The sequence below is a fragment of the Enoplosus armatus genome, chromosome 10 (assembly GCF_043641665.1).
Source record: "Enoplosus armatus isolate fEnoArm2 chromosome 10, fEnoArm2.hap1, whole genome shotgun sequence".
Lineage (NCBI taxonomy): Eukaryota > Metazoa > Chordata > Actinopteri > Centrarchiformes > Enoplosidae > Enoplosus > Enoplosus armatus.
This window is the reverse complement of record NC_092189.1, coordinates 13,850,813-13,875,716: the sequence shown is the minus strand read 5'-3', so window position 1 is coordinate 13,875,716 and position 24,904 is coordinate 13,850,813. Positions and strand designations below refer to the sequence as shown.

Sequence of the window (24,904 nt, the reverse complement as noted above, 5' to 3'; positions counted from 1 at the left end):
TATCATCAGTCATTACGATCACAAGATGAGTTGGATACACAAAAAAAAACCAACTTGTTTTTGAAGATGTTGATTCTGATTTATGTTCAATTTCCTTTCCAGCCATTTGTGACAAAGTGGAGCTTTTTCAAGTGGAGCTCGACGCATCGCCGAAGAAGGATCACCAAAGTGACTCTGATGAGTTTGACCACTTTTATGACTAAATGTGTTGGTTTAAGCTGGCTAAATTTGAGAATAAAGGACAAATTTCTACCTCGGCCGACTAGAATTTAGTATTATGTTGAAAAAGTAGGAAACAATAGTCTGTTAATGATCATGTTGATTGTTTTGTTTTCTGGCGTTTGATTATAGATATCTAAATGCTGCATATTTCCATCCAAAATTAAAAAATATCTCACCTTGAATAACTAATATTTATTTAATACAGTTTAATTTAAACAGTTACTATCAAAAGAAATAGGATTTTTAAGTTTCTTTTTCCTCCAATCAGAACCACAGAAACAGATATAACACTCTGGCTAACAGCACACAAGAGAAAGTACCCAAAACAGTAGAAAGGGTGCAAATAATTTATTGAAAAGAGATTATTATTGTTGTTGTTGTATCTGAGTGACACATATTCATAACACTGCCGACCAGAGTACAGTACACTCTCCACGTTTGTCACATAAAAATAAACCAATAAGCAAAATGGTTTCAACAGTGAATTGTTTTGTTTTTTTTAACATATTTTACATTGCTGCTTGCCGGTCCTGGTTAATTCAACCAGCATTCAAAGTCTTAAATCCTTTTAGATTTTCACCACCTGAGCAGCCAAACAGGCGCTCAGTCTCTTGCCGTCCTCTGACGTGGCTCGGCGCTGAACGAGCAGCCTGCTGTAGGTCCCGCCCACCTGGCCTTTGGTCAGCCGTCCAGGATTGACGCATACGCAGCCGACCACATCCTGCAGTTTTAAAAGACAGTGTGTAAATAATCCAAAAAAGAAAATGCCAATCTTAAAGTGTTTTGCCTTCAGCCAAATTTCAAATCAAAATTTTTAGACAAATGAAACAAAATTCCACTGGAAGAAGGCAATTCTTTTACATATTTAAGAAATGTTAAAACTTTTTAAAAATTGATTCTTGGACTCATCGCTAAACCGAACTGCACTTATTTTTATACTGACAATGCACCAAATGACTGTCGAGTCTGTAATCAATAACTGGACTAAATGTTTGTATAGAAGGCGAAAAGAGAAAAAGGAGCTCTGTACCTTTACAAAGTAGCGCAGCTCAGAGGGAATGATGAGAACGTCAGGGGTGAGCGGCATCTGACCGAAGCTCTGGAACTTCTCAAAGTCCATGTTCACCTCCTCCACTGGCGGGTACAGCGGGTAGTAACTGTGAAGGGAAAACACAAACATGTGGGTCCATTCATGTCGGGCATCTTCAAAATAGAAAGAACAAGTGAACTCATCTGGGACTCCTACCTCCTCTGGGTCAACATGTGTTTCAGTATGCGTGAAAATCTGTCCGATCCAGTGCCACTGCAACACAACACATTTTAAATTTCAACACTGAAATATATAATCAATACTATGCAACTGCTGCTTCTGGTATTTTAGTAAACTCGCTTTAAAGGCACATTAAACATTCAGTTCATTGACACATTCTCCTCTCAAATTCATTTCTAACTGAGTTCCATTGCTGGATAAAGGAATGCGAAAACTAGAAAGCTTCCCCACCAGCTGATCTCCTCTGCGCCCATGTGGAACAGGATGTCAGTGGACGTCAAGCCAAATGCCACACCGTCTATCAGCAGGCTGCAGGGGTCGGGGACCAGGGTGACACGCTGCAGAGGGTGAAGAGAAACATGATATTAAAAAGGTCCTGATGTGTGACTAAACAGACAATTGTCTTCGGTTATCAACAAGATTCAAGCAGAAGAACTAACATAAACACAAGCAGTTTACTCAGTTTACATATACAATCCCACAGTCAGGTCTTCGTGTGTCTGACCTGGGCCTGGTCTTTGCTGAGGTTTGGCAGGGTGAAGGGAGGCTGCGGGTAGATGAAATGATGGTGGATGTCTCTCTGGGAGGGCACAAACACCAGGCGACAGCCAACACTGCATAAAAGAAAACACTAGGTGTCATTATGGTAAAAGTTTCACATCACAAGGTAACAGGAGGAAAACGCAGCTCTTTAAAAAAGGTCCTCAGGAGGTTATATAGTGAAATCACAGTTAGGAGAGATATGAGACACACCTTGTGGTGCCATCCACAATGCTTTCAATACATCTTGAGAAAATGGCCTCAAACGTCTCAGTCACCTGGGCTTTCTGTTTGAGAATCAGGTGGAGACAGAGACGGTGACATACATTCATGAACAAACAAACTGAATTTGAAAAGCTGTGCACAAACAATTAATATGTTGAACAAAAGACTTTGGGTGTGGGAGTTCAAATTAGATTGTTTTAAAATGCAAAACATCAGATCTGGGAGCAGTGTCCTGGGATAATAAACTGAGCACGTCTGCTGTTAAACCCACCTCAATTTGTTCATGTTTGGAATCCACAAACGGGCCGAGCTGGAGAAGAGAAGGAGAATTAGAAAACACAAACATAACATGTGACGACTGTCTGTGAGCTACTAAACTGAACTGTGACAGAAGAAAAGAGCATTCTGTGCATCTTGCAAGACGTGTATTTGTTTGTCCACCTGTATGTGGAAGAACAACTGATACAGCAATAAATAACAAAAAAAAGAAACTATACCAGCAGGCAGACATCAGGACGATCCCTGACAATGACATTGATTAGGTCCAGCAGTGGGTCAAAGGTCAGACTGTCAGAGGGAGTGTATGGTCCGCATGCCACCAGTACGTTCATTGGCTCTGCAATCGCATGAAATGGTGAGTTAAGATGAACTAAAACTACGTTTGACGCAAACAGACTGCAGTCACTCCTGCTATTGCAGCTGAAAGCTTTAAAGACGTACCTTTATTACATCAATCAGTAGATTTATTACTTACCTTCACCCATCTCCATTTTCACTTCAGGAGTGTAGAAAGGAAGAGAGACTCCCTAAAAAAGGACAAGACTATTAAGATACACAAACAGGCCCTGATTCTAACAGTAGAGATGCCATTTTGATTTTGTAAAGTAAATGCTGCTTTGTAAAGGCATCATCTTTGGCTCTCTTTATGCGTCGGCACTTGTCAGCTTGTACCTCATGGAGTTTGGAAGCCATCAGTTTCCTTCCTGTTGTGTTCATTCCCTCCATCACTACCACCTGAGGAGAGCAAACAGATGTGGAGATGAATCTGTACTCCAAGAAGATAAATGCTTCTAGTTTCATACACTGTTATTTATTCTTATGTGATAACTGTTGAACAGTTGTCAGAGTTCTCGGTCAGACGCTGGGGGAGACTCCTGCCCAGGTCCTTGGCATGCTCTGTTACTCTTGGTGGCCATATAACCTGCTGCACACACACCTCAGTGCACAGGAAAAGGAGAGACCACCACTTGATACTACAATGACGATGGACTCCAGTCTAAAACGGCAGAATACACAGCAGAAATGGCAGAAAGTGGGTAGAAAGAAGAGAGAGGTTTCCTTCTGCTCACCTGACCAGGAAACAGGGAGTACTCTTTAAGCTCTGATAGGTCAACAGGTACTTGCTGACCCCCTTGCTCTGGTCCCGCCTCCAACAGAACCGACTGTGCGTTCAGTTTGCCATTACCGTCACAGCAAATCTGACCCAACACTGTTATACTGTCCTGCAGGTGAAGAGATATAAAACAGACCAAACTGAGCGGTCAGACAACACTTAATTACAAACACATTTAACACATTGTAGTTTAAGTGATGTTACCTGGGCAGGCAAAGAGATGGGGGAGAACTCCTCGATGTTGAAGTGAGACCTGAGGCCTTCACCGAGCTCTTCTATCTTCTCTGTCAACACTGAGGAAAAGAGATGCAAAGATCTTCAACTTCAAATAATGAAGTATAATCATACGCACAGTTTCTATCTATCTATCTATCTATCTATCTATCTATCTATCTATCTATCTATCTATCTATCTATCTATCTGAGCAGGGAGCACAGTTACTTTTATGTTTATGTTTATGTTCTCAGGCAGGCTCTTTTACCATTTCGAACATCACGCAGCCTCTGGAACATGTACTTGTAGCTGCAGCGGAGGGAGTCTTCAGGCCCTTCCAGGAGCTCCAGCTGAATACCTGCAGCCGCAGCCTTCCTGCCTGCCCAGCGTGTGCCCTGCACAGCCCCGAATGTGACCACCACCTCCCCTTTCCCTCCTCGCTGGCTGTACTTCTGAGACGGTGTTGCACTTCCAAAGAGAGATGGGAAGAAGGGCAGAGTCGGGCACAGTGCAACAAACGTCCATCAGAACAAGTGATTCAGTCTTGAGTTTATGGCCCCAAGATTATGCAATGCTTTCACTTCAAATGGTTAAACAAGCCAAGAAATTACATATGAAAATCTTGTTTTGTTTTGAAAAGTGATATATAAAGTTTACTATTACTCAATAAAACAAAATAATGTTTCATTGTAAAAAAACAACAACTACTCAACTAATAAAGAAAAATACACTTGGAAACACAACATATCACCCAGGCAGATGTTGTCCACTTGGTTCATCTGAGACAGTGATTTTAAGACTAGTCAGGACTAAATAATTCTTAAGTATGTTGTTTGTTAACAGTGGACCAACATCAAAAACCAGCAAGAGCTCTGTGTTTGTGGGGATTGTGCTAGCTGACTGTTGGTGTTGTTGTTTAGTACCTTGGAGAAAAGCTGGCAGGAGACAACAGCAGGCCTGGGCTGGCCAGCAGAGCTGCAGTTCTTTTTGAATGAGGGTGTTCAGGAGTGGTCAGTGCTCGCTTCTGAGAGCCCTAAACACACACACACACACACACACACACACACACACACACACAGTCAGGGTAAAGAACACAAGTGACTCATACTCACTATAGGCCCAGGACGTCTGGTTCATTTAGCTTTAAAAGTGTAGCTACATTTCAACAGAAACACTGTCAGCTTACCTTAGCAGGAGTAGAGTAGGCGTCCAGTAGATTCTCCTCCTCTTCCTCAGCTTTGATTCTGAACAAAGCATATCAAGGACTGTAACACAGTGGCATTACTGTACACTCACGCTAAACAACAGATAACTTCAGAAAGAGAAGCTGCTGGATAGTCAAGTGTGTTCACTGTGAAGGATACAAGTCCTGTAGTGAATGGATGTCTCTGGTTCTGTTGTGAGTTTCTTCTTTTCTGAAGCTTTGTTTGGATTTACTCTTCTTGTTTAACACCTGTATAGAAAATGAACACAGTGGTGAGGGCAGTGTATTGACTGACAGAGGACCAAGTTCAAGGCAATAATATATGACAACTAATACAAAAAGGAACACACGTTCGTTTATATATATATGTTCCTGTTACCTCATGTTCGAATTGCTCCAGAGTGTCCAGAGTGAGTTTTAGTCCATTTTTTGTGGTGCTGTAGGCGACCCACTCCAGCACCATCTCATCCGCCTGTATCCTGCTACAGATACACTGCTCCACCACTGAGGGACAGAAGACATTTGATGGACAAGAAGGTGAGCGGGTAAAAAGGGAGATGTAACAATAAGCTGACTGCAAATACATGAGACACTGAGGCACCATAAATGTGATATTAAAACAGTGACTGAAAATAATACTGTAAATCAGTGGTGGAGGAGAATTACAGCAGACATAATTCTTGTGCAAGTTCTCAAGTATTTTCTTATGTGTGCATTGTGGAACTGAGCTGAGCTGAATTGAGCACATTTAAATCAAACATATAAGTAATGATCACAGATACTTCTGTACACCACTGAGTCATGATGCATTCAAAATGGTTTGAATTCAACATATTTTCTTTTTACGTAATTAATACATCCTAGACATTACACACTATTGATTGAGAAGGCTGATGTTTGGCATTGAAAGAAACAAATGACTCTGATGACTCTTTGGGTGGTTGTTGAGGTATAGCTAGTTGGTGGTGTTCTTAACTACTTTTGCTAACATAAAACTTAGCAGATGTTAGCTACTTACTCTTGTCGAGGACGGAGTCATCTTGGCAGGGTATGTCGAACAAATCCAGCTCTGACTTCATGCTCTCTCCGGTTACTAGTGCCATTGTTTTATGCTATATAATTACTAACTTACTTACTATGATAATGTTTTGATACTCTGGTAGCTAACGTTAGCTCAGCTCTCACTTCATAGCAACGAGGCCGACGATTTTTAACAATACGATTTCTAAATACTAGCTACAGCAATTGGCAACAGGTTAGATGGTAGTTATGATAACTCGGAATAAATCTGATCCACATCAAATGCCCTTTTCATTTTACCGCGAAAAAGTGCTGTCGCCGTTGGCGGCCGGAAACTACGTCACAACCAAACACACTAATAAGCGGAAGGCAGCTGCGCCACAAAAATAAAAGCCTCTGACGCCATCTGGTGATCATACTGTGTTTATTTAGTTTCAGCCCCTCGGGCCTGCCGAAGTGTTCATAACCAGTTTGGTTATCCCAGCTTTACTTGTTTTACTCTCACAAACAATAGCGTGAACTACATTAACTATATGATGCAAATTTACAATCTCATCGTACCATGTTGTTTATTTTGGGGTATAACAATAAAGTAATAGAAAAAAGCATTAGCAAAGGATTATATTGAGCAGAAATTCAGTTCAATGTAGATCTCTTTTGGAACGTTTTCTATCTTAGAACTGTGTTAAATAAACAATTACTGGTGTAATCACACAAACTATAATTAAAACATAAATAGCAATTACATTTACTACTATGACAATTGCAAAAACATTAATTACAGAGTAACTGCTTGCACAACCTTCACCCAGAACAAAACTCTTTCAAGATGTTCTCAGATTTCTGTTCTGGTGGGCTCATCACTCTCAGGATGTTCTTCCATCTGTGAAAGTAATCAGGTTTTATAAGAATATGTCTTAAAATCAAATGTCTAAAGGCAGTGAAGTGCTGCTATGGTAACTGGTTGCTATCAGTGAACAACAAACATCTCACTCACCTGAGCGGAGTAGCACCTGCCCCTGGGAATGAATTTCCATGATGTCACCCTCCTCAGTGATTCACGGAGGGAGGCTGAAAGATCATGAGTGTCACGCACCTGACAAACACATACATTATGGATGTACATCAGACTTTTGTCACACTACGAATATATGAATGTCACTGTATGGACCAGAGGAATTTACAGTGCAGCACATAACCTCATAACGTCTTTGTCAGTGGTGTCTTTTCTATTATGAAAGTTGTGACAGTGAATAACTAAAATGATTTTTTCACACCTTCATGCTGTTCAGACAGGCGTTCCTGAAGTCCATGTTGCTGCTGCAGCTCACAATACTGACGGACGAACTGAGAATCACCTCAGCAGCTAAACGCAGCTTCTCTTGGTCCTTACACGTCACACACAACACGCAAACACACAAGAATAGGGCTCAAATTAATTATCAATTTTCATTAATGCATTGATTCTTTTTTCCAAAGAAACAGTTAATTGATTACAAAATGTCAGACAATAATGAAAAACAACCTCCGCATTCTCCCAAAGCCCAAAGACGATGTCGTCATGAGCCTTGTTTTGCCCAACCAACAGTCCCAAACAAAAATATTCAATGTAAACCAATAAAAAGAAGAAAAAAGCAGCAAACCCTCATATTTTAGAAGCTGCAACCTGCAGATATTTTCTTTGCTTGATTATCAATCAGGCAAATAATTGTTGAGGAACTACACACTATTATATAAACCAGTCATTTTCTCTCTGGCAGTTAGCGTGTATGTGTGTCTCAGACTTGCCTTTCTTCTGTGATTTCTGGCTTTCAGTGTGTTCTTCAGCTCAGTCTGCAGGGCTGTTGTGACTGCCTGCCTGTTATTGTTCAGAATATCCTCCAGGTGGCGCTCTATCAGCGCCTCTGTGGCTAAGGGAGGATCATAGAAAACAGGGAAAAAAAGTAAGAAAGACCAACTTTAAGGCAGTGTTTTATGATTATACATGCAGCTGTTTCTGACCCATAATATCAGAGAGCTGGTGGGTGAACGGGTCACTGTGCTGCAGGAAGAGGAAAAGCAGGAGACTCTGCTGCACTGAGGGAAGACTTGATTCTTGATCTGGATCCTCAGAGTTTTCTTGCTCTACTGTGTACACAGTGCCACCGCTGTGCACAAGATCTGCAGAAAATGTTGAACATATTTTTTGCAAAGTGAAAAATGAGAAGGAAATAAAAATAAAATGTGATTATTGATTATATGATATCCACTTTAAACAGTAAACACGCTGCAAGTCCACACTGGTTGAAGGCCCACTGGTGCAGTGGTGGGTTGTAACAATCACAACATGTGCGTCATATGGAGGTAAATTAAGACACACCTTTGGGTTGGGCGAATAATTGTTATAATGTTTGCTAAACGTTCTAGTTAAAACTTAAGTTCACTTAAGTTCATTGAGTTAACGGATGTTTACAAAGCCTTTTCTTGGGCGTACAGCATCAACATCAGCACCTCACAATGTGTCCTCTTTCAAAATTTCTATTCTTCAAAAAATCCACTTGTGGAAACAGAAGCAAGATTAAGGTATGATCAGATGTTGGTAACTACACCCACTCACTTAAGGTTAGGGAAACATCATGGTCAAAGTTCCATATGACCAATATAAACAGTGATTTCTAGTATAAGACAAGATGGAAACAGTCCAGCGTCAAAGTAAAACACATTGTAAACCCTTTCTCCTCATCTCTCCACTGTGGGAACTTTTTTACTATGTGAATGCAACACTACTTCTTGCATCAGAACAAACTGTTCGCAATGAATGTAAACCACTGGTGCAGATTGGTTGCATGTGGACGTAACTCAAAGGAGACAGGTTTATAAAATGCGGTGACAATTACTTCACTGCCCAGATTTGCAGAGTGGGAGCAGTTTCTCTCCGAGTGCTGTCACTTTAAGTTCTTTGTTACTGTGTTCTGTGTTTTCTTTTTTTTCTATTTCCATTGTTTGGTTTTTATTCCTGATTCAAATTACAGGCCTGTTGTGATCCAGTAAAGTTTTTTTTATGAGCAGCTTCAAGCCAGGCCACATTCTCAAATAACAAACAAACACAGGTGGTTGAAATTAGTTTTCTTCAACTCAGGCCTTCAGGAAGTAATGAATCCAGTTTTTACGTGTTTCAGAAAGTCTCTTTTTAAGACAGGATTAACTGTTCTAGACTTTGGACCTACGTCAGGTTCAATATACACCCTGTCCGGGAAAACCAGCCCTTATACTCCTTTATCAGGAGACCTAAAATGTATCCTGGCCATCAGTACGAGTTGTTCCCATCAGTGTTTGTTGTCTACCTTTGAAGGAGGAGCAGTGAAGGCCCTGCAGGCCCAGTTCCTCACAGTCCAGATGTGCAGGGAGGTTCTGAAAGAAGGTTGAGGCGCCTGTGATGGGAACATTACTGGGGCTGTATACCAACACTTGGACACATGTAAAGTCAAGGAAGACTAATCCAAATCAGATGCCTGAACCAACTCAACTGAGGAAATACAAAGAAGCAGCGGTTCTACCCTCACTCTCGTCTGTAAGCCGAGCGACTCTGCGAAGGAAACTCTTTTCAATTGTTGTATCATGATTTCACTCTTTTGGTCATTACCCAAAGCTTTAGGCTCCGCTCCCTCTTCATAACGAGAGTCCACTGAGAAAGTAAGCAGGGTTTGAACCTCTCTCTCTAGCTCTCTTTTTTCATTCGTTGCACAACTATTTCTGTTACTTAACTGTTATCCCCACATTTAAACAACATTGTGTCTCTCTCTATGACGGCTGGCTTTTCACTACGCCTATGTGTGAGGCTGTTCAGAACAACTAAAAACACATTTGATTTCCGATGCGGTCGGACAAAACACATTTTATGAGCTAATTCTGTTTGAGCATAACCAGAGTGAACAGAGCCCCAAGATACTTGAACTTCTTCACTTTTCACTTGGAGCAGTGACTCACTCCCAACTCAAAGGGAATAAAATGGCCTCAGACTTGGGGGGGTATTGGCCCCCTTATCCCTGCTTTCACACTCAGCTGCAAACCGTCCCAGAGCGCCCTGGAAGTCACGATCTGAAGCTGAACAGCTGAACCACGTCCTCTGCAAAAAGCATATCCTGAGGCCACCACAACAGACACCATCCACAATTTGGCTGCGCCTAGTGATTGTGTTCATGTAAATCACAAACAGAACTGTGATAAAATCAGCAAAGGATATTTGTATGTGAGTGAGTCGTGTTGCCAGATTGGGGTACTGCAGCACACAGGGGCTCAGGAGTGTGACAGGCTGGACGCTGAGCTCCCCGAACAGGCCCTGGTCCATGGCTTCAGGTGGGATACGGAGTGGCAACCTGCCTCCAAGGACAGGGTGTCCTCCCTGACACCAGCATCCTTTCTTCACACACTCTGGAGGCCTTTAAACCCAAAGAGAGAGCATTACTTTCTGTGAGTTTACCTGTATATGCCCCAGTATTTTCAACATGTTTTCGTTGCATTAATAGATGAGGATAAAATTATTTTGGTTACACATCTGTACCTGTTGGGTTCTATTATTTACTTTTCTTCTATAATATTAAAAACAGCATTACTGACTGTGTACTCGAGGTGACATCGAAGATCAGTGACGGTTGGTCTGCCCATGCAACTTTACTTTTGATCTTCACGCTGCAAGAATATGAATATAATATAATAAGAGGCCCAAGGGGGTTTACCTGGAGTGGTAAGTTTGTTTTGTGTTTATTATGTTGTAACACCTAAAGCCAAAAACACTGTAAGCCGCTTTTAAAATCCGACCAACTGTTTTGCAGCCTTTGTGTGAGTCTTTTATACGTTTATGTAACTTTGGAAACACATACTTAATGAAACAAAATAGATCAATTTTGTGTAATACAGTGACTGAATGAATCACTGCAGAATACATCGGGCATGTAAAATAAATGTATAAAGAAGTTAAACTTAAAAACCTGCACAGGTGCCAGTCATACCTAAATTCTCGCTGGAGGGTCTGCTGACTGACTTTGAATTTGAGGTGGATTTTGATCTGTGAGAAAGAAGGGCAGTCAAATGTTTGCTACCTACTTTAAAACAATACTGTGGATACATGGCAGAGGGAAAGACATCCTACCCTTGCGTTGGCCAAACTGAATGTGTGTAGGAACGCTTCCACATGAGCACACCACTCTGGACTGAAAAGTCTTGCATCTTTCATCTGCGCAGCGCAAAGATATAGACAGAGATAACATGTCATGATCATCTGTCATTAATCACGTTTTAAAGGTAATATAATAATATTCAATAAAACAAAATGTGGCCCACAACGTACAGTGTAATTCTTCCTAATTTACAATGGAATTTTTGTAAAGTATGTACCGATGCATACATGCAGGTACAAGGGAACAAGATGTAAGTTAGGGAATAAGGGGATAACAATGTAATATACAATATTGGTACTTCGTTAGTACAAATAATTACACTGTAAATTGGGAAGAATGACATTGTACGTTGCTGGCCGTATTATAAAGTCTTACCAAAAGAATCTATGCTGAATTTAATTTAAATGTGTTTTGGGTTCAGTGTAGTATTAATTATTGACATTTGGGTAATCCTGGTCCAATTACCAAGAGTCATTAAATAAGAAAAGTGATCCCACCTAGATAGATTGAGACATTCTTCCCACAGACAAAGAGGTCACTATAGTGCTTCAAAGGTTTAATGTTCAGGCTCTAATATCAGTTATTTATTATTCAGGCTGATAAAATGCTACTTAAGAATCCCTTTTGTTTGTACCTGGAAAGACAGGAGTAATCTGAGGGAACCATACAGATCAGTGAAGGCACACAGCTCCTCAGGGTCAGGCTGAGGACACAGCCACACACAAGGAAACATGCTCTCCTGCAAATCTCTGAGGACTGATGGAGCAAGAAGAGGTGATGTAGTGTACAAAAGTTGAATATGTGTGTATGTGTTAGGTGTGTGTACATACCGGGTTGGAGAGCTTCCATTTTAATCCCCGTCCACCAGGGACCAGCAGCTGCAACTGCAACACAAATGTGAACATCACTATGTCAGACCTGTTTGTTTTACCTTGTCTACAAAGGAAATCACTGTACTTTTATATCTCTTTACAATGTGCAGTAATCAGGCTGAAATTAGTCCAAGTAGATGTGTACTCATGAACCAAAGTGACCGATCAATCATGTCTTTTTATGTGTGTATTTTTTACGTGAAATGTCATGTTATTTATATAATGATGGTTAATACCCATGTTAGGTTAGCTATTTTTGATTTAAACATCTTACATTATAATGCTCATGTATGCGTGTTGGAAGTTAGCTGTGGTTATATACTGTAAACACCATATTAGACACAGCTATTGCAACTGTTTGTGTGTCCTGATGAAGCAGCTGAGATTATGAGAACATGGTGAAGTGTTTTCTCACCAGTGCAGTTTAGACTTTGAACAGAAACTCCTGTTTCAGTCCACAGAAATACCAAAAGCCCTCCTGCAGTCTTTAAACCACTCTGTTTTCTTTGCCTCCCCAAGAGCATGGCCAACCGCAACACCTGAGGTGGTGATTAAAAACACAAACTCCTAATATAGCTAGCTGAAGCTATACGTATGTTATGCCAGTTAGCTTCGAACCTCATTGACTAGTCTCCATTTTATAAACAAAACATGAGCCGAGATTAACTGTCAACAGTTATTTTACACGTACAAACCTTGTGTTTCTAGCTAGAATAACCCTAATTTAACCCATTACCTGCTGTATTTCTCTGAGCATCTTTACTTAATTAGAACAATCTAACTGCCGTGCGCGCGCTACATGGGTTTAGAGGTTGCGCACGTGCCTGGCGCACTGATGTACTCACAGGAGAATATTTTCCTGCTCAATAATATCTAAACTTACAAACCTACACCCAATGTCACAGCTGGAATTGTTATTAAATGAGTGAAATCACTGATAATACTTTTACCACGAGCATATTGATAGGTAGTCTCTAAATCAATAACCAATTACCTTGACTTGATCATTGTGATTAGGCACCTCCGGAAAGCAGGACCATAGCCAGGAATTTAGAAATACTGAGGTCATGAGATGATTAAATGTAAAAAAAAAACAACAACAACAACAAAGACATTATTAAGATATCATAGTCTACAGACAGGTCCATTGACTGTGAAAGAACCAAAGGTTGATCACTTGTTCTCCCTTTATATTTTCAGATTATATTTTTGGTTCTTCCAAGATATTATAGTCTAAAAAAATAGTTGTAAGTGCACAGAAATGACATGATCTTAATTGAAGGTCCACTTACTACTAGCTTTTTCCTGAGCTTTCAAACTAATCTCATTGCCTTCCTCAGCAGACATTTGTTAATGTCTTCTGTCTATTTGTGCTACATTTGATGCTACCACTGTGTACATCTTTTTAGCATGCACAAAGTATGTATGCATATGTGCATTTGTATATTCAGCTCTCTGAAATGATCGCCACAGATACATGTAAATATGAGTAGATAACATAATTTATTTTATTTGTATTCATTCATACATACATATTAGAATATGAAAACAAAACAGTATCAAAAGACAAACAAAACACAAAAATATTTCTCTATTTTGGTGTGTCGAGCTTTCACAACTGTTATTTGTGTAAATATACATGAGGATTTTCTTCATCACAAATCACTTTCCCTCTTTGTCAGACCACTCACTGTATCCTCCGGTATAGTTACGAGCACTGAAACAGAAGACAGAGGGACACATTTTAAAACAATAAGAAAAAGTAATACATGTAGACAGACAAAACTCATAGGCAATGTTTCTGTGAGGAAACAGTAGACAAAATTGGTCTGTACAGTGTACAGGAGTCATTGTATGGGCATGAAATACATCTCAAAACAGTGAGGGCTATTAATGTAGGAAAATGGTGCTGTCTGCTTAAAAGCAGTATGGCCTGTGAGTATGTTTATAATGTATAAACCAATAACTTATTTACTTCAGGTATCCAAGTTGGTTGGCCATGCCCGTGGCTGTTGCTCCTCGCCTGCCCATCTGGCAGTGAAACACCAGCTCTGGTGCGTCCAAAGGTGGCTTGGCTGCTCCGTACTTGGCCTTGAATTCTTCTGGCTCCATTGCAAAAGCAGCCTCTACTGTATCAACTGAATGATTAAAGGGAGGAAGGAAAAGTTTTAAAGATTAATATCTCATGCAAAATATTCAGAACCTGAAAAACAAGACTACAGTAAACTGCACACTTTTGCATATCCAGTATGCACAACAACACACTTTGATCTGAATGTGTATGATAAGTGGTAACACTGGGGGGGAAAAGGAAATTCAGTGTTCAGTATTAGATAATGGTACATAGTGCTGATATCCTTTTTCCCCTTCATGTAAAATGATTTAAAAGAAGCTCACTTGGGATGTGAACGGATCCTGGAATACGTCCTTTATCCACTTCCACTTGATTACGGACATCAACCAGGAGCAGATTCTGGCTTTTTCCCAGAAGCGCCTTCAGATCCTCATAGGAGATTTCCTTGGTGACTGGCAATGGGAGAGGAAACACAGTCAAGGCTTTGCAAAGTCTGATAAGCTGTTGTTGAATACTCCCATAAAATTGCACCATTAATTTTTTTAAAAACAGGTTTCAACTGATAAAACATCCCGACAAGTTTTTATTACTAAGCATTATCCTTTAAAACAAAAGCAACTACTGTTTGTTGTATATAACCCTGTAATATGACACCTGCTGTATGCACCTGCACACTATGAAGTGGATACAAACAGCCTGTTTATTATGGGTGTGCCGGACATTAAGGGCATTGCCCATTTTGTGACACGATCCACATGAAATACAGTTTATTTCTCAATGTTATTCTAAAATTCAGTGTTTCTGTGATTAGCTAAATTCATTCAGCCTCAGTGGGAAACTGACTCAGTTGTTAGTACCACAACCAACATGTTACCTCACATAAAAATGCTCCCAATAAACTCCACACAGTGAGGTATACAGATTCTGAATTTCGGGGAAAAGAAAGCACTGGTATCAGATCAGATGACTGGAACCAGGCTGGGATACAAATACGTCCTGATGTCTCCCTCCACCTTCAGGGTACATTTCACTCCAGAAGAGTGCTCCCTCATGTTGGCATTCATACCTTTTCTTATCAGACAGTGTGTTAGTGTGTGTGTGTGTGTGTGTGTGTGTGTGTGTGTGTCTCTAGGAGTAAATTAGGAGTAGAGGTACAATGCCCTCACTCGCCTTTGATGAAACAGGTTATGGTATGCAAACAATTACCATGTTTTGCTTCACTTAAGGGTGAAATTATGGAACTGGCGTTTTGACTGTTGGTTGGGTAACCAGCTAGCTTCCGGTTTGATCAAGACTTATCAAGACTATCATTGTCTGCTGAGTCATTCTGAATCATCACAGTATGCATATAAATAAATGAATAACAGAATATTCTTACGTTATAAGGGATTGTTTCCTCATTTAATACGTATCAGTTAGAGAAATCTGTGCGCGAGAAAGTTAGCTTAATGCAACAACTAGGGACACACCGTTAACATAATGTATATGTGACACTATGCATAGCACTTTACCTACGACAATTACATGCTATTATTTATCAACAAGTGTTAGCTAACTATTTGGCAGGAACCAAAGTTTCTCAAGCAACTTTATGGATGGAAGCTAGTTAGTTAAATTACATCTGTCGCAGTGTGTGAAGTGAAAAAAGACTCACCTGAGCTCGCCATTCCTGTTCTATGAAGCTGTAAGTATGAATGGTAATGTCATACGTATGAATTATAATGTCATACGTTGTTAAAACCAATACACCTTCTTCTTCGCATTGTTTAGTGACAAATCATTGGCTTAGAATCCGAAGGAAGGAGGAATTTAGCTTGAAAGACTGCAGTCGCTAGCCAATAAAATCAACTTCCCACTAGCAGTGTTTCAAAATAAAAGTTGAGAAAAGTTGTAGTAGACAGTGGTAAAGGATTCGATCCTAATATGAAAGTAGGGATGTAAATACATATTCTGTTATAGGTAAAAATCCTGCAATCAAAATTCAAATAAAAGTACAAGAGTATTTCTAGCAAAACATACTAAAAGTATCAAAAATAAAAGTACTTACTATGTCGAATGCCCTCTTTCAGTCACATTATTAAATATACATCCTATTATTGAATTATTATTATTATTGATGCATTAACATTACATTTTTATGTTGAAAAAAAGCTGTTCCAGGCGGAGCTAATTTCTCTATATCCCATATAATTGATGTTTTGTTTTGTATGTAAAATCTTAATCTGCAAAGTAAAACGTAACTGAAGCTCTCAAATAAATGTAGTGGAGTAAAAAGTATAATATTTCCTTATGATATATGGTGGAGTAGAAGCATAATGATAACAAAAAAATAAATTAAGCAAAAGTATTTTAAGTTTGTTCTTAAACAAATATTTAAGTTCTTAAATTGAAATACTTAAAATATGAATAAATGAGTGGAGAAACATGCAGATGCTTCCATATATCACACAAGAGGTCAATTAATGGTTGGATAAGTGTTGTGTATGGTGACACTCATATGCTATGGGCCACACAGTCATCAAATCTCAACATCTGTGGCACATTTTGGACCGACCATTGTGCAATCCCTTCATTAAAGCTTGTGGTGGCCCTAAACCTTACTAGCACACATCATGTTGTTTTCCTTCATTAATTTGTCACCCTGCTGTATGCTACAACATGTTGGCCTGAGCAAAACCTTTCCGATGAAAGCAAAAATTCAACCAAGACATTTTACACCATTTTTTATTAAAATAAGTTTTAGTTTATTAAAAACATTTCAGCCAGTATATCCTAAAAATTATTAATATTTACAATGAAATTCAGCCATGATAAAACACTACAACAAACCTACAACGGTTAATTTGCCAGCAAATAAACCTGTTGTTCTAACCACAAAACAACAATAGAATTACCCATTTGTTAGTGTTATTCCATGAACACCACTGACCATTGACTTTTGTTCATGATCACACCGTCACTGTGTCTCCAGGGGCCTGTTCAGTGTGACTGGGATGGATTGTCTGTGCTGAACTAGTCTGGATCACAGAGTTCCCTCTGTGCTGTAAGAAGGGTTCCCTAGTCCATCAGTGGCGTCTCTCTTTGCCTTTTGATGCATTTGATACTTCCAGAAGATCACAGCTGCTATGATGAGAAGTAGAAGGAGGGCGACTCCTCCTCCAATGACCCAGGCCAGCAGGTTATGGTTAGAAGATTTAGGAGGGTCATACCGCATACAGGAGAAATCTGAAGGGGTGCTGTGTCCTGCATTGTTCACCGCCTCCACACACACCTTAGTCCCAACATCCAAAAATCCCACCACGCCTCGTCGTGAAACGCCCTCAAACTGCTGGGCACCCCCCTCACTTCCCTCAGTCACCACTCTGTACATAGACACCACAGAAGATGGAGCGCACCACTGCACTTCTATCTTCCCTCTGTCCCTCCCTTCACTGACCGGCAGCAGCCCTTGGATGCGTGGTGCATGAGGAGGCTTATCAGACCCACTGACCCCAGGACAGAGGCACCCAGTCTTTTCTAACAGTAGGGCGCAGGGCACCTGATTCTCCAAGCAGGGGTCGTGTTGGCAGAGCTGCGGTGCCTGCTGGAGAAGGGTCGTCTTCACCGGGTACAGCCCTTCAGGAGGAGGGCTGAGCCTGTCAGGGTTGTCATCCTCATCTTCATCCCCATAGTTGTTATCGGAGTCCAAGCCAGTGATGAATAAGATCCGTGGACGAGTGACGGGAGGGGAAGTGGAGGCAGCGTGAGTGAAGCGGTGGGAGTGGAGGAGAGGCGAGGCACTCAGAAAAAAGACAAGCACGGCCAGGTTCCTGCAGAGTGACGTCATCTCTGAGGACAGAAATGACAGATGATGAGCAAAATAATACAGCCATAAATAGATCACTAACACTGTTAACAACATGTTTATCCATTCTGTCAAAGAGAGGAAATACATCTTCCTTGGTCATTGTTTGTCTATTGACCTTGTATATTGAAAGTATACCTAGAGGCCAGTTAAGGCCTTAGATAAAGACTTTAAAGTGTAAATAAGGTGGAATAAAGGAACTGAAATCAAGACGCTGAAGTTATTGCAGGAGTGGTCACTGCGTCAAAACACAGAAACCAAAATACAGAACTTGGTTACAACATGGAATAGTAAGAAAGGCAACAAGGATCCACAGTGGTACTGAGGATAAGAGATAGGGTGTATGAGACTTCAAGATGTTTTCTCTTTTAGCAAAAGACAAGTTTGTTGAGAGTGGTAAGACATAAAACAAATTTGTTGGCTTGTTGACTATTTTACCAACATTTACTTCTCGGAAATTGCTTTGTGTATTGTCAAACATTTGGGATGTTCTAGTTTTCCATCCTGTAAACAGCTTTAGATAAATAAATGCTGAGTGCTGGAACAGAAAATACAACTATTGGGGTGACTCCATCACCACTTCCATTTTCTCCTGGCACAAAGCCACATGAGTTCTGTGGGAACCCACAACTGAATAAAAGTACAAATTTTCACTACATTCAGAATATCTTTTCTCATGGCTTTAAATGCCTTGGCTGAATAAATCTCTAAGAATAAACAGCAAACCATTCCAGTGTTTTGCATCTGGTCAGCATACATGTCACCATAGTGATAAAAGTCACCTAAAAGTAAAGAAAAGTGATCAAACTGGTTTACTGTACCTGCTTGATGGTGATGGATACTTCAAGTGTTTATTCACTCCTTCTCCGTTGTTCCCACTCTGTCTGTTTTTGCCGTGTACTCTCTACCGTCCTCTGTTCTCACCGTCTTAAGCTGTTTCTCTCAGACTCCCTCCTCCTCCTCAACACCCCCTCATTTTCTCCCCTCAGTGCCTCTCCCTCCCTTTTTACTCTTTCATGCTCTGCCTCTCTACTCTGTCTTCTTTCACTTCTTGCCTCATTCTCTTTCTCTACAGGGCTTCCAACTAACCATCAACGCTCTTTTATATTTCTTTGTGTGGAATTTTTCTGTGAATGTGAGGAGGGGAGCGGGGGCTAGTCACCATGTGCCGGTGTGTTGCTTAGCATATTAATTTGCTGGGTAGCAGCGTGAGGCAGGCTTGTGCTTGTTGCAGTATGTGTTTGTGTAATCTGTAGGTGTAGCTGCCTGTTTTTGATTACTTCTTTAAGAGCTAAATTCCCTGCATGCTCTGCAGGTGTTCTTGTGGAAACAAACAGGACATAAGGTTACTTCAGTGTGTGTTTATGTGTGCCTTATGTGTGAAGAATGCATGCATGTGTATTTATTATGGACCCCCTTCATCTCTTGTAGCCCCCATTGTGACAAGCTGGAGGGGAATGATCTGGGCTGTTTTCCTCTCTGACATCCTTTTATGGGGCAAAGCTGGCAAAGTAGACGAGTTCTTTGTTATTCCAAGTGCCCGCGTCGCACAGATGAGAGGAAAAGTACCAGCGCAGAGGCCTCCTTCTTTTCCAACTTTAAAACCCAAAGGATTTTCTTGACCTACACCACTAAAAATCCTGATGTCTTCTGTGTTTTCTTGATAAATGGCTTCATTTAAATTTGAGTTAATTTTAAATAGAGTCTGTTTATTGTTAAGGACATGTGCATATACAATGAATTCCTTTGGAGTGTTTCTTACAAAGTTGTAAGGAGCAAAACCAACTACATAAAACAAACTAAAGTTAAGGGAGGTTATGAGAGTGTGCCCTTGCATGTACAAATCAACTTGTGTTCATATGCAGGCAGGAGGATTTAATCATATGTTCACAAGATGAGCGCTAAGGGCGCAGAAACAATAAATTATTGGGAGATGAATAAACACTGAAGAGAGACTTAAATGTACAGCCACTTAAATTGTACGTTTTATGTAACTGGGAGAAAATGCAGTGTTCAGATTTGTGTTTACAGTTGCATGAATATATTGTACAGATTAAGATTTACTGTGAAAGAACCCAAAATAAAGAAAGGGTTACCCGCTTAACTTTAGTATAAACTGAGGTGTAGCTTATAAACTAAATCTGTCTTAAAATGCTGAAATAAATGAACAACAATTTTGAGTGGGTCTAGAGCTGAATTTTGGTATGTGGCAACAATTTTCGCATTGTGAATTCTTTCTGATTATGTCTAAGACCGTATCATCATGAGCTTGTTTAAAGGAAGAGCGGTGTGTCATGAGTTTCTGTATTCGGTGTGAAATTAGGGAGGCTCTGGGGAAGAAGATTCTGCGACGTGTGGGACTGCTTGGAAAAGGTGGTGGCTGGGGTGAGAGACGTCAGTTATGTTGCCTATAAAACACATCTTTTTGTCATACACATGGAGGGCATGTTACATCCAAATGACATTTATGCGAAGTTGCTAGTCAATAAAAAGCCTGATAGTAAGTGAATATAAGTCTGGTTGTCAGAGTCAAGCCTCCACAAAGGATATATGCATCAAGAGGAGGGCTTCTCCTCAAGTCTACCCTCATCTCTACAGTTTTTTTCAGGTTTAAGCTTCAGATTGTTTTGGCTTCATGAGACAACCATCTCTTCCAACCCGCGTCTGTCGTCAGTAGCTGATAAGTTTCAACAACCTTCCTGTAGCTGGATGGTACAGGTTGCTGCGACTTATCAGAAGTCTTAAGTGATTCATTTCAGCATTCATTCTTGAATGAAACGCTCCATCTCCAGGAATTTGAGTTCTTCATTTGTTACAGACATTTTCTCACATTTCCAGCACAGCAGCAGTTACACAGAATTTCATCCTCCAGCTGCAAATGGTAATTTCCCACCACAAAACTACTTAACTTCTAATAAGAGTACAACATGGTGACACATCTCAGCCTTTGTAATTGAATTAACACAGTTTAACATACAAAAACATAATGAGTGATTTTTTGGGGATGTGGTACTGTATGTGTGTCACTGTTTCTGTGGGTGATCACAGAAATAGTCTGTGACCTACACAGTTTTTAACTTTGTATGAGTGTCCACAGGAAGAGGTATCAATGTTAGAAACACTTCGACAAGCTCACATGCTTTTTGTTTGAGTGAGCTCATACTTACGGGTTGGGTTACATCAGAAAACCAAAAAACTCCTCTCTTGTTCAAATAAGGGAAGAGAACAAGAGAGAACACAAGCAGTTATGTGAAATGTTTACAAAGACCAAAATCTGCATTTTTCCCGATCGACTTTTTTGTCTCTTGTACTTTGGCTCTGACTATCATATCCTTATCACTTCTCAGAGAGAAAAACAAAAGGGAAAAAGGACATGCAGTAAGCTACTTTAAAGCCCATTCAGTTATACAGTATAGTGTCAGTGACTAATAAAAAAAAAACACTCATGATCATGGGCAGGTTGGTCAATCCCTGATGAATGTCTGGACTCACCTTTCAGGTGAAACCAAGCACAGCCCATGAGGCAGACACATAACTGCGCTCAGATTGTACCACTGATATGATTCACTGTTTTGTCTTCATCGAGTAAGTGAGGAGACAGTGCTCACGATGTACAATTTCTCTGCTGCCAGTGACGGGCCAGCGTGCTTTGTGCAAACGGTGGTTCCAAGGCCCCCGGGGAATAAAGGAAGCCACTGATGTGAGTCTTACTACTCGAGGTTTTGCATAATGACTAACCCGCCAGTGCATTTTCCCTCTCCCACCACCACAGCATGTTTGAGCATGCTGCTGGACATGTGTCAGACAACCTGCACGTATCACCGTCCCCCATCATCTGATGCAGACGCCTCAGTTTCACCAGAGCGTTGTGAATTCTTATAGAAGCTGAATACTTTTATTTCTTAACTCAATACAATAAATGTAATTTAATGTAGGAATTCCCCTTAAAAATAACCCTTTACTTACTCACTCAGTCAGCCTACATCTTTCAGAGTGTGACTTTATCAGTATGTGTGGGCCTCTCACAGATGCTCGTTCCCTCCTCTACCCACACCTCTCTGAGGAGTTAAAGTATTCCGATTTAAAGAGGAAGAACAGCTATTGGCTAAATCCCCCATGACCTTTGGCCCCCACTTCATTCAAAAGGAATCCCAGGGTTGTCTTGTAACCAGACTCTGTGAAGTTGTGTGGACTGCTATTTTTAGCTAAAAAACACTGTGGAGCCGGAGTGGGCTATGCAGTCTTGCTGTTCCTCAAGGGGATAATGGGAAACAGGCGTGTGATGATGTAGCAGCTCCATCTGATGACGAGGTCCCACTTTATTACCTCCACTGCATGTTTGTGTGATTATAAACAATGTCGAATTTGAAATTGACTGGTAATCACAGAAACCGTCCTGCAACGTGCAGAGTTCAGTTTAAATCCACCCTGCTGAAGTGAATAATGGGTGCTGATAGATATTAACTTTTGTTAGGGGAGGAAACGTGCTAAATGCCCATTTATGTATCCTATTAATGATACACAAGGCAACTCAGACAAGATTTATATTTATTGGATTAAGTGGCGATGCTATGGCAACAAATACAGACTTCACATGTTGATAAGCCTCAGGCTGAGCAACAGAATGGGTTACACCTCAAATATATTACACAATATAAAATATACAAAGTGTGAGCGGAAAGTGGACATACTGCTCTGTAAGTCTTGGTTACCTGCCAGTGTGACTGTAGGACTACACTAGATCATAATCAATATTTACAGTATGTACTGCAGCATGTTTCTGGTGGCTGATATCACATCTCACCTATTCTACATTATATGAAGATACGTTGAATGAATTTTAATTTGTTCTCTGAGTGGTGTAATTTGGTTGACTTTATTATTAATTTTGAGTGCCTTTATATTAAACACACAATTAATTAAAATGAAATAACAGCTGCCTACAACCTTTGGCACCATAATTGGGTAACAGGGCCCCCCACAAATGCCTTTTGTGGTTCTCAGGTGAAAACTAAATTTACAAAACTTTAACCACACAAGAGGCATTTTTCACTGCAGATATTTTGACTTGTCATAGTAGGAAACACAGCTGTTAGTAATAACATTAATGATGGCTCCGTTCTATTCAATTGTCCCAGTAAGCCACGACAGCATGACTGTGATCCAACATGCACAATACCAGCACCCTGAAATTGAAGCAGCCAAATGGAATTCAGCCATCATTAACTTTGTAATTTACACCTGTCTTTCCTACTGTGACATGTTAAACTGTCGTTGCTGAAAAAGGGGTATGCATTTGTTAATATGACACAACATTTATGCTGTGTTATTTGAAATTAACCAAAACATGCATAAATAAATGGGCTAGGTTACGGTCCACTGAACTGTACCATGTTAAAAAACTGGACGTCAAATGTTGGGTAACTTCCAACCTTGCTCTTGTCATTGCAATCCTGAACAACCCCTTACACAGAGTTGTAGCGCCACTTAGTGGTGAATACTTGTTTTTGTCGACTACAAATGAATTCATGTCACATGAATCAAAAAAACAAAAAACAAAACAGAAATCCCCGGATTTTTCCTATTTGGGGCTGTCTAATTGAATCTAATGGACTGGTAAATAGACACAGTGCTTGTCTGCTGTATGTTTCTGCACCTTTCTGTTTTTGCTGCTGTGACGTGTAAATTTCCCCGCTGTGGGATTAATAAAAGTCTAAGTCTAAGTCTAAGTCTAATAGATTGACTTCATTTGATGTATGTATTTGTAAGTATTTGTAAGTATTTGTGCCAGGACAGAAAATGCAGAAATGATGTCCAAACACACAATACAGGAGACTAAAAGATCAAAATGGCAACATGAGGTTAAACGTACTTCTTTCTTAACCTTAATATTGCATACAGTAGGCATGCAAAAGAAGATTATAATGCAAGGTGTTTTTGTTGCTCACTCACTTGAAAACTCTGTTCAAGTGTGAAATTCTCTCACTGTAATTATCTCTGCTGGTGGACTCTCTCCCTCTGGCCCCCTCTCTCTCACTTCATACAGATGAATCTTTTGAATGGAAACTGTACGGTTGACCTACATGCTTAGAAACAAAAACATAATTATCATCCCAGCCTGCTTTCAGGCTATAGACTATTGTGTTTTTGACAGTGCTGTAAAAAGTATTCACATGTTTTACTTAAGTAAAAGATGACAGGTATGAAAAATAGGTACTTTTACTTAAGCACAATTTTGTGGTACTTGTATTTCACTTGATTATTTCCATTTTATACTTTATGATGGAAACACTGTATTTTTACTCCACTACATTTACATTACAGCGATAGTTACTTGATAATTTGTATATATTTGTATATACATATATATATATATATATATATAACAGTATATGAAGTTGGTAAAATTATCTTCCCCTCAACCAGCTGTAGCATTAACATACCCCTTAATCAAATCATATAATCCATATTACACTACACTCTGGCCTTGTCACAATGAGTGCACTTTAAATACATTTTGCTGATAATACTTCTGTACTTTTAGAATTTGAAATGAAGGACTCTTAATTGTAATAGGTAATTTTTACATTGTAGTATTGACACTTTCACTTAAGTAACCTGAATACTTCTTCCACCACTACACAATTAAAAGTAAAGGTTATTATAAATTATAAATTATATAAATTATACTTGAGTAAAAGTACAGAAATATCAGTAAATTGTACTTAAGTACAATCTAAAAAATTGTAGTGGGTGAGGGTGGACCTAATTTCAAGCACTTTATATACTATATATTGGGTAGTTGAAACTATAATAATACATCATATTTTACAAGCCGATCATATGGTTTGTATGTAAAATCTTACTCTG

General features: G+C 39.9%; 4 protein-coding genes across 4 annotated transcripts; all 4 read right to left on the bottom strand.

Moving 5' to 3' along the window:
- Nucleotides 1-555: 555 nt before the first annotated feature.
- On the bottom strand, nt 556-6,171 carry pola2 (polymerase (DNA directed), alpha 2). Its single transcript, XM_070913423.1, has 18 exons — nt 6,087-6,171; nt 5,448-5,572; nt 5,229-5,317; nt 5,051-5,108; nt 4,788-4,897; nt 4,133-4,332; nt 3,855-3,943; nt 3,607-3,759; nt 3,209-3,271; nt 3,012-3,063; nt 2,755-2,873; nt 2,529-2,567; nt 2,246-2,319; nt 1,998-2,106; nt 1,724-1,830; nt 1,469-1,525; nt 1,253-1,379; nt 556-943 (listed from the first exon to the last, which is right to left on the bottom strand). The coding sequence occupies exons 1-18, from the start codon at nt 6,169-6,171 to the stop codon at nt 791-793; spliced, it is 1,809 nt and encodes a 602-aa protein (XP_070769524.1). The 3' UTR covers nt 556-790.
- Nucleotides 6,172-6,923: 752 nt separating this feature from the next.
- Nucleotides 6,924-12,873, bottom strand: top6bl (TOP6B like initiator of meiotic double strand breaks). The gene is made up of 12 exons (XM_070913926.1): nt 12,853-12,873; nt 12,075-12,128; nt 11,879-11,947; nt 11,217-11,300; nt 11,077-11,132; nt 10,319-10,506; nt 9,412-9,543; nt 8,090-8,248; nt 7,877-7,998; nt 7,366-7,476; nt 7,086-7,184; nt 6,924-6,971 (listed from the first exon to the last, which is right to left on the bottom strand). Exons 1-12 carry the CDS (start codon nt 12,871-12,873, stop codon nt 6,924-6,926), a joined length of 1,143 nt encoding a protein of 380 aa, XP_070770027.1.
- A 727-nt stretch (nt 12,874-13,600) lies between these two features.
- Nucleotides 13,601-15,967, bottom strand: tstd1 (thiosulfate sulfurtransferase like domain containing 1). Its single transcript, XM_070913476.1, has 4 exons — nt 15,845-15,967; nt 14,514-14,642; nt 14,092-14,254; nt 13,601-13,833 (listed from the first exon to the last, which is right to left on the bottom strand). The coding sequence occupies exons 1-4, from the start codon at nt 15,855-15,857 to the stop codon at nt 13,779-13,781; spliced, it is 360 nt and encodes a 119-aa protein (XP_070769577.1). The 5' UTR covers nt 15,858-15,967; the 3' UTR covers nt 13,601-13,778.
- A 931-nt stretch (nt 15,968-16,898) lies between these two features.
- LOC139291355 (LRRN4 C-terminal-like protein) lies at nt 16,899-19,007 on the bottom strand. The gene is made up of 2 exons (XM_070913367.1): nt 18,856-19,007; nt 16,899-18,018 (listed from the first exon to the last, which is right to left on the bottom strand). The coding sequence occupies exon 2, from the start codon at nt 18,014-18,016 to the stop codon at nt 17,213-17,215; it is 804 nt and encodes a 267-aa protein (XP_070769468.1). The 5' UTR covers nt 18,017-18,018; nt 18,856-19,007; the 3' UTR covers nt 16,899-17,212.
- Nucleotides 19,008-24,904: the final 5,897 nt, after the last annotated feature.

Excerpts from the sequence above, each read along its gene's own strand:
- pola2 (XM_070913423.1), bottom strand. The coding sequence starts at position 6,171 with ATGGCACTAGTAACCGGAGAGAGCATGAAGTCAGAGCTGGATTTGTTC. Across the intron at positions 5,109-5,228 it reads ATCCATTCACTACAGGACTT|AATCAAAGCTGAGGAAGAGG; the intron begins GTATCCTTCACA and ends TGCTTTGTTCAG. Across the intron at positions 4,333-4,787 it reads CCTGCCAGCTTTTCTCCAAG|TGCAACACCGTCTCAGAAGT; the intron begins GTACTAAACAAC and ends TCTCTTTGGAAG.
- top6bl (XM_070913926.1), bottom strand. The coding sequence starts at position 12,873 with ATGCTCAGAGAAATACAGCAG. Across the intron at positions 12,129-12,852 it reads TGCTCAGAGAAATACAGCAG|TTGCAGCTGCTGGTCCCTGG; the intron begins GTAATGGGTTAA and ends TTTGTGTTGCAG. Across the intron at positions 10,507-11,076 it reads ACCCTCCAGCGAGAATTTAG|GCCTCCAGAGTGTGTGAAGA; the intron begins GTATGACTGGCA and ends TTGGGTTTAAAG.
- tstd1 (XM_070913476.1), bottom strand. Across the intron at positions 14,255-14,513 it reads AGGATCCGTTCACATCCCAA|TTGATACAGTAGAGGCTGCT; the intron begins GTGAGCTTCTTT and ends TTAATCATTCAG. Across the intron at positions 13,834-14,091 it reads AACCAACTTGGATACCTGAA|TGCTCGTAACTATACCGGAG; the intron begins GTAAATAAGTTA and ends CTTCTGTTTCAG.
- LOC139291355 (XM_070913367.1), bottom strand. The coding sequence starts at position 18,016 with ATGACGTCACTCTGCAGGAACCTGGCCGTGCTTGTCTTTTTTCTGAGT.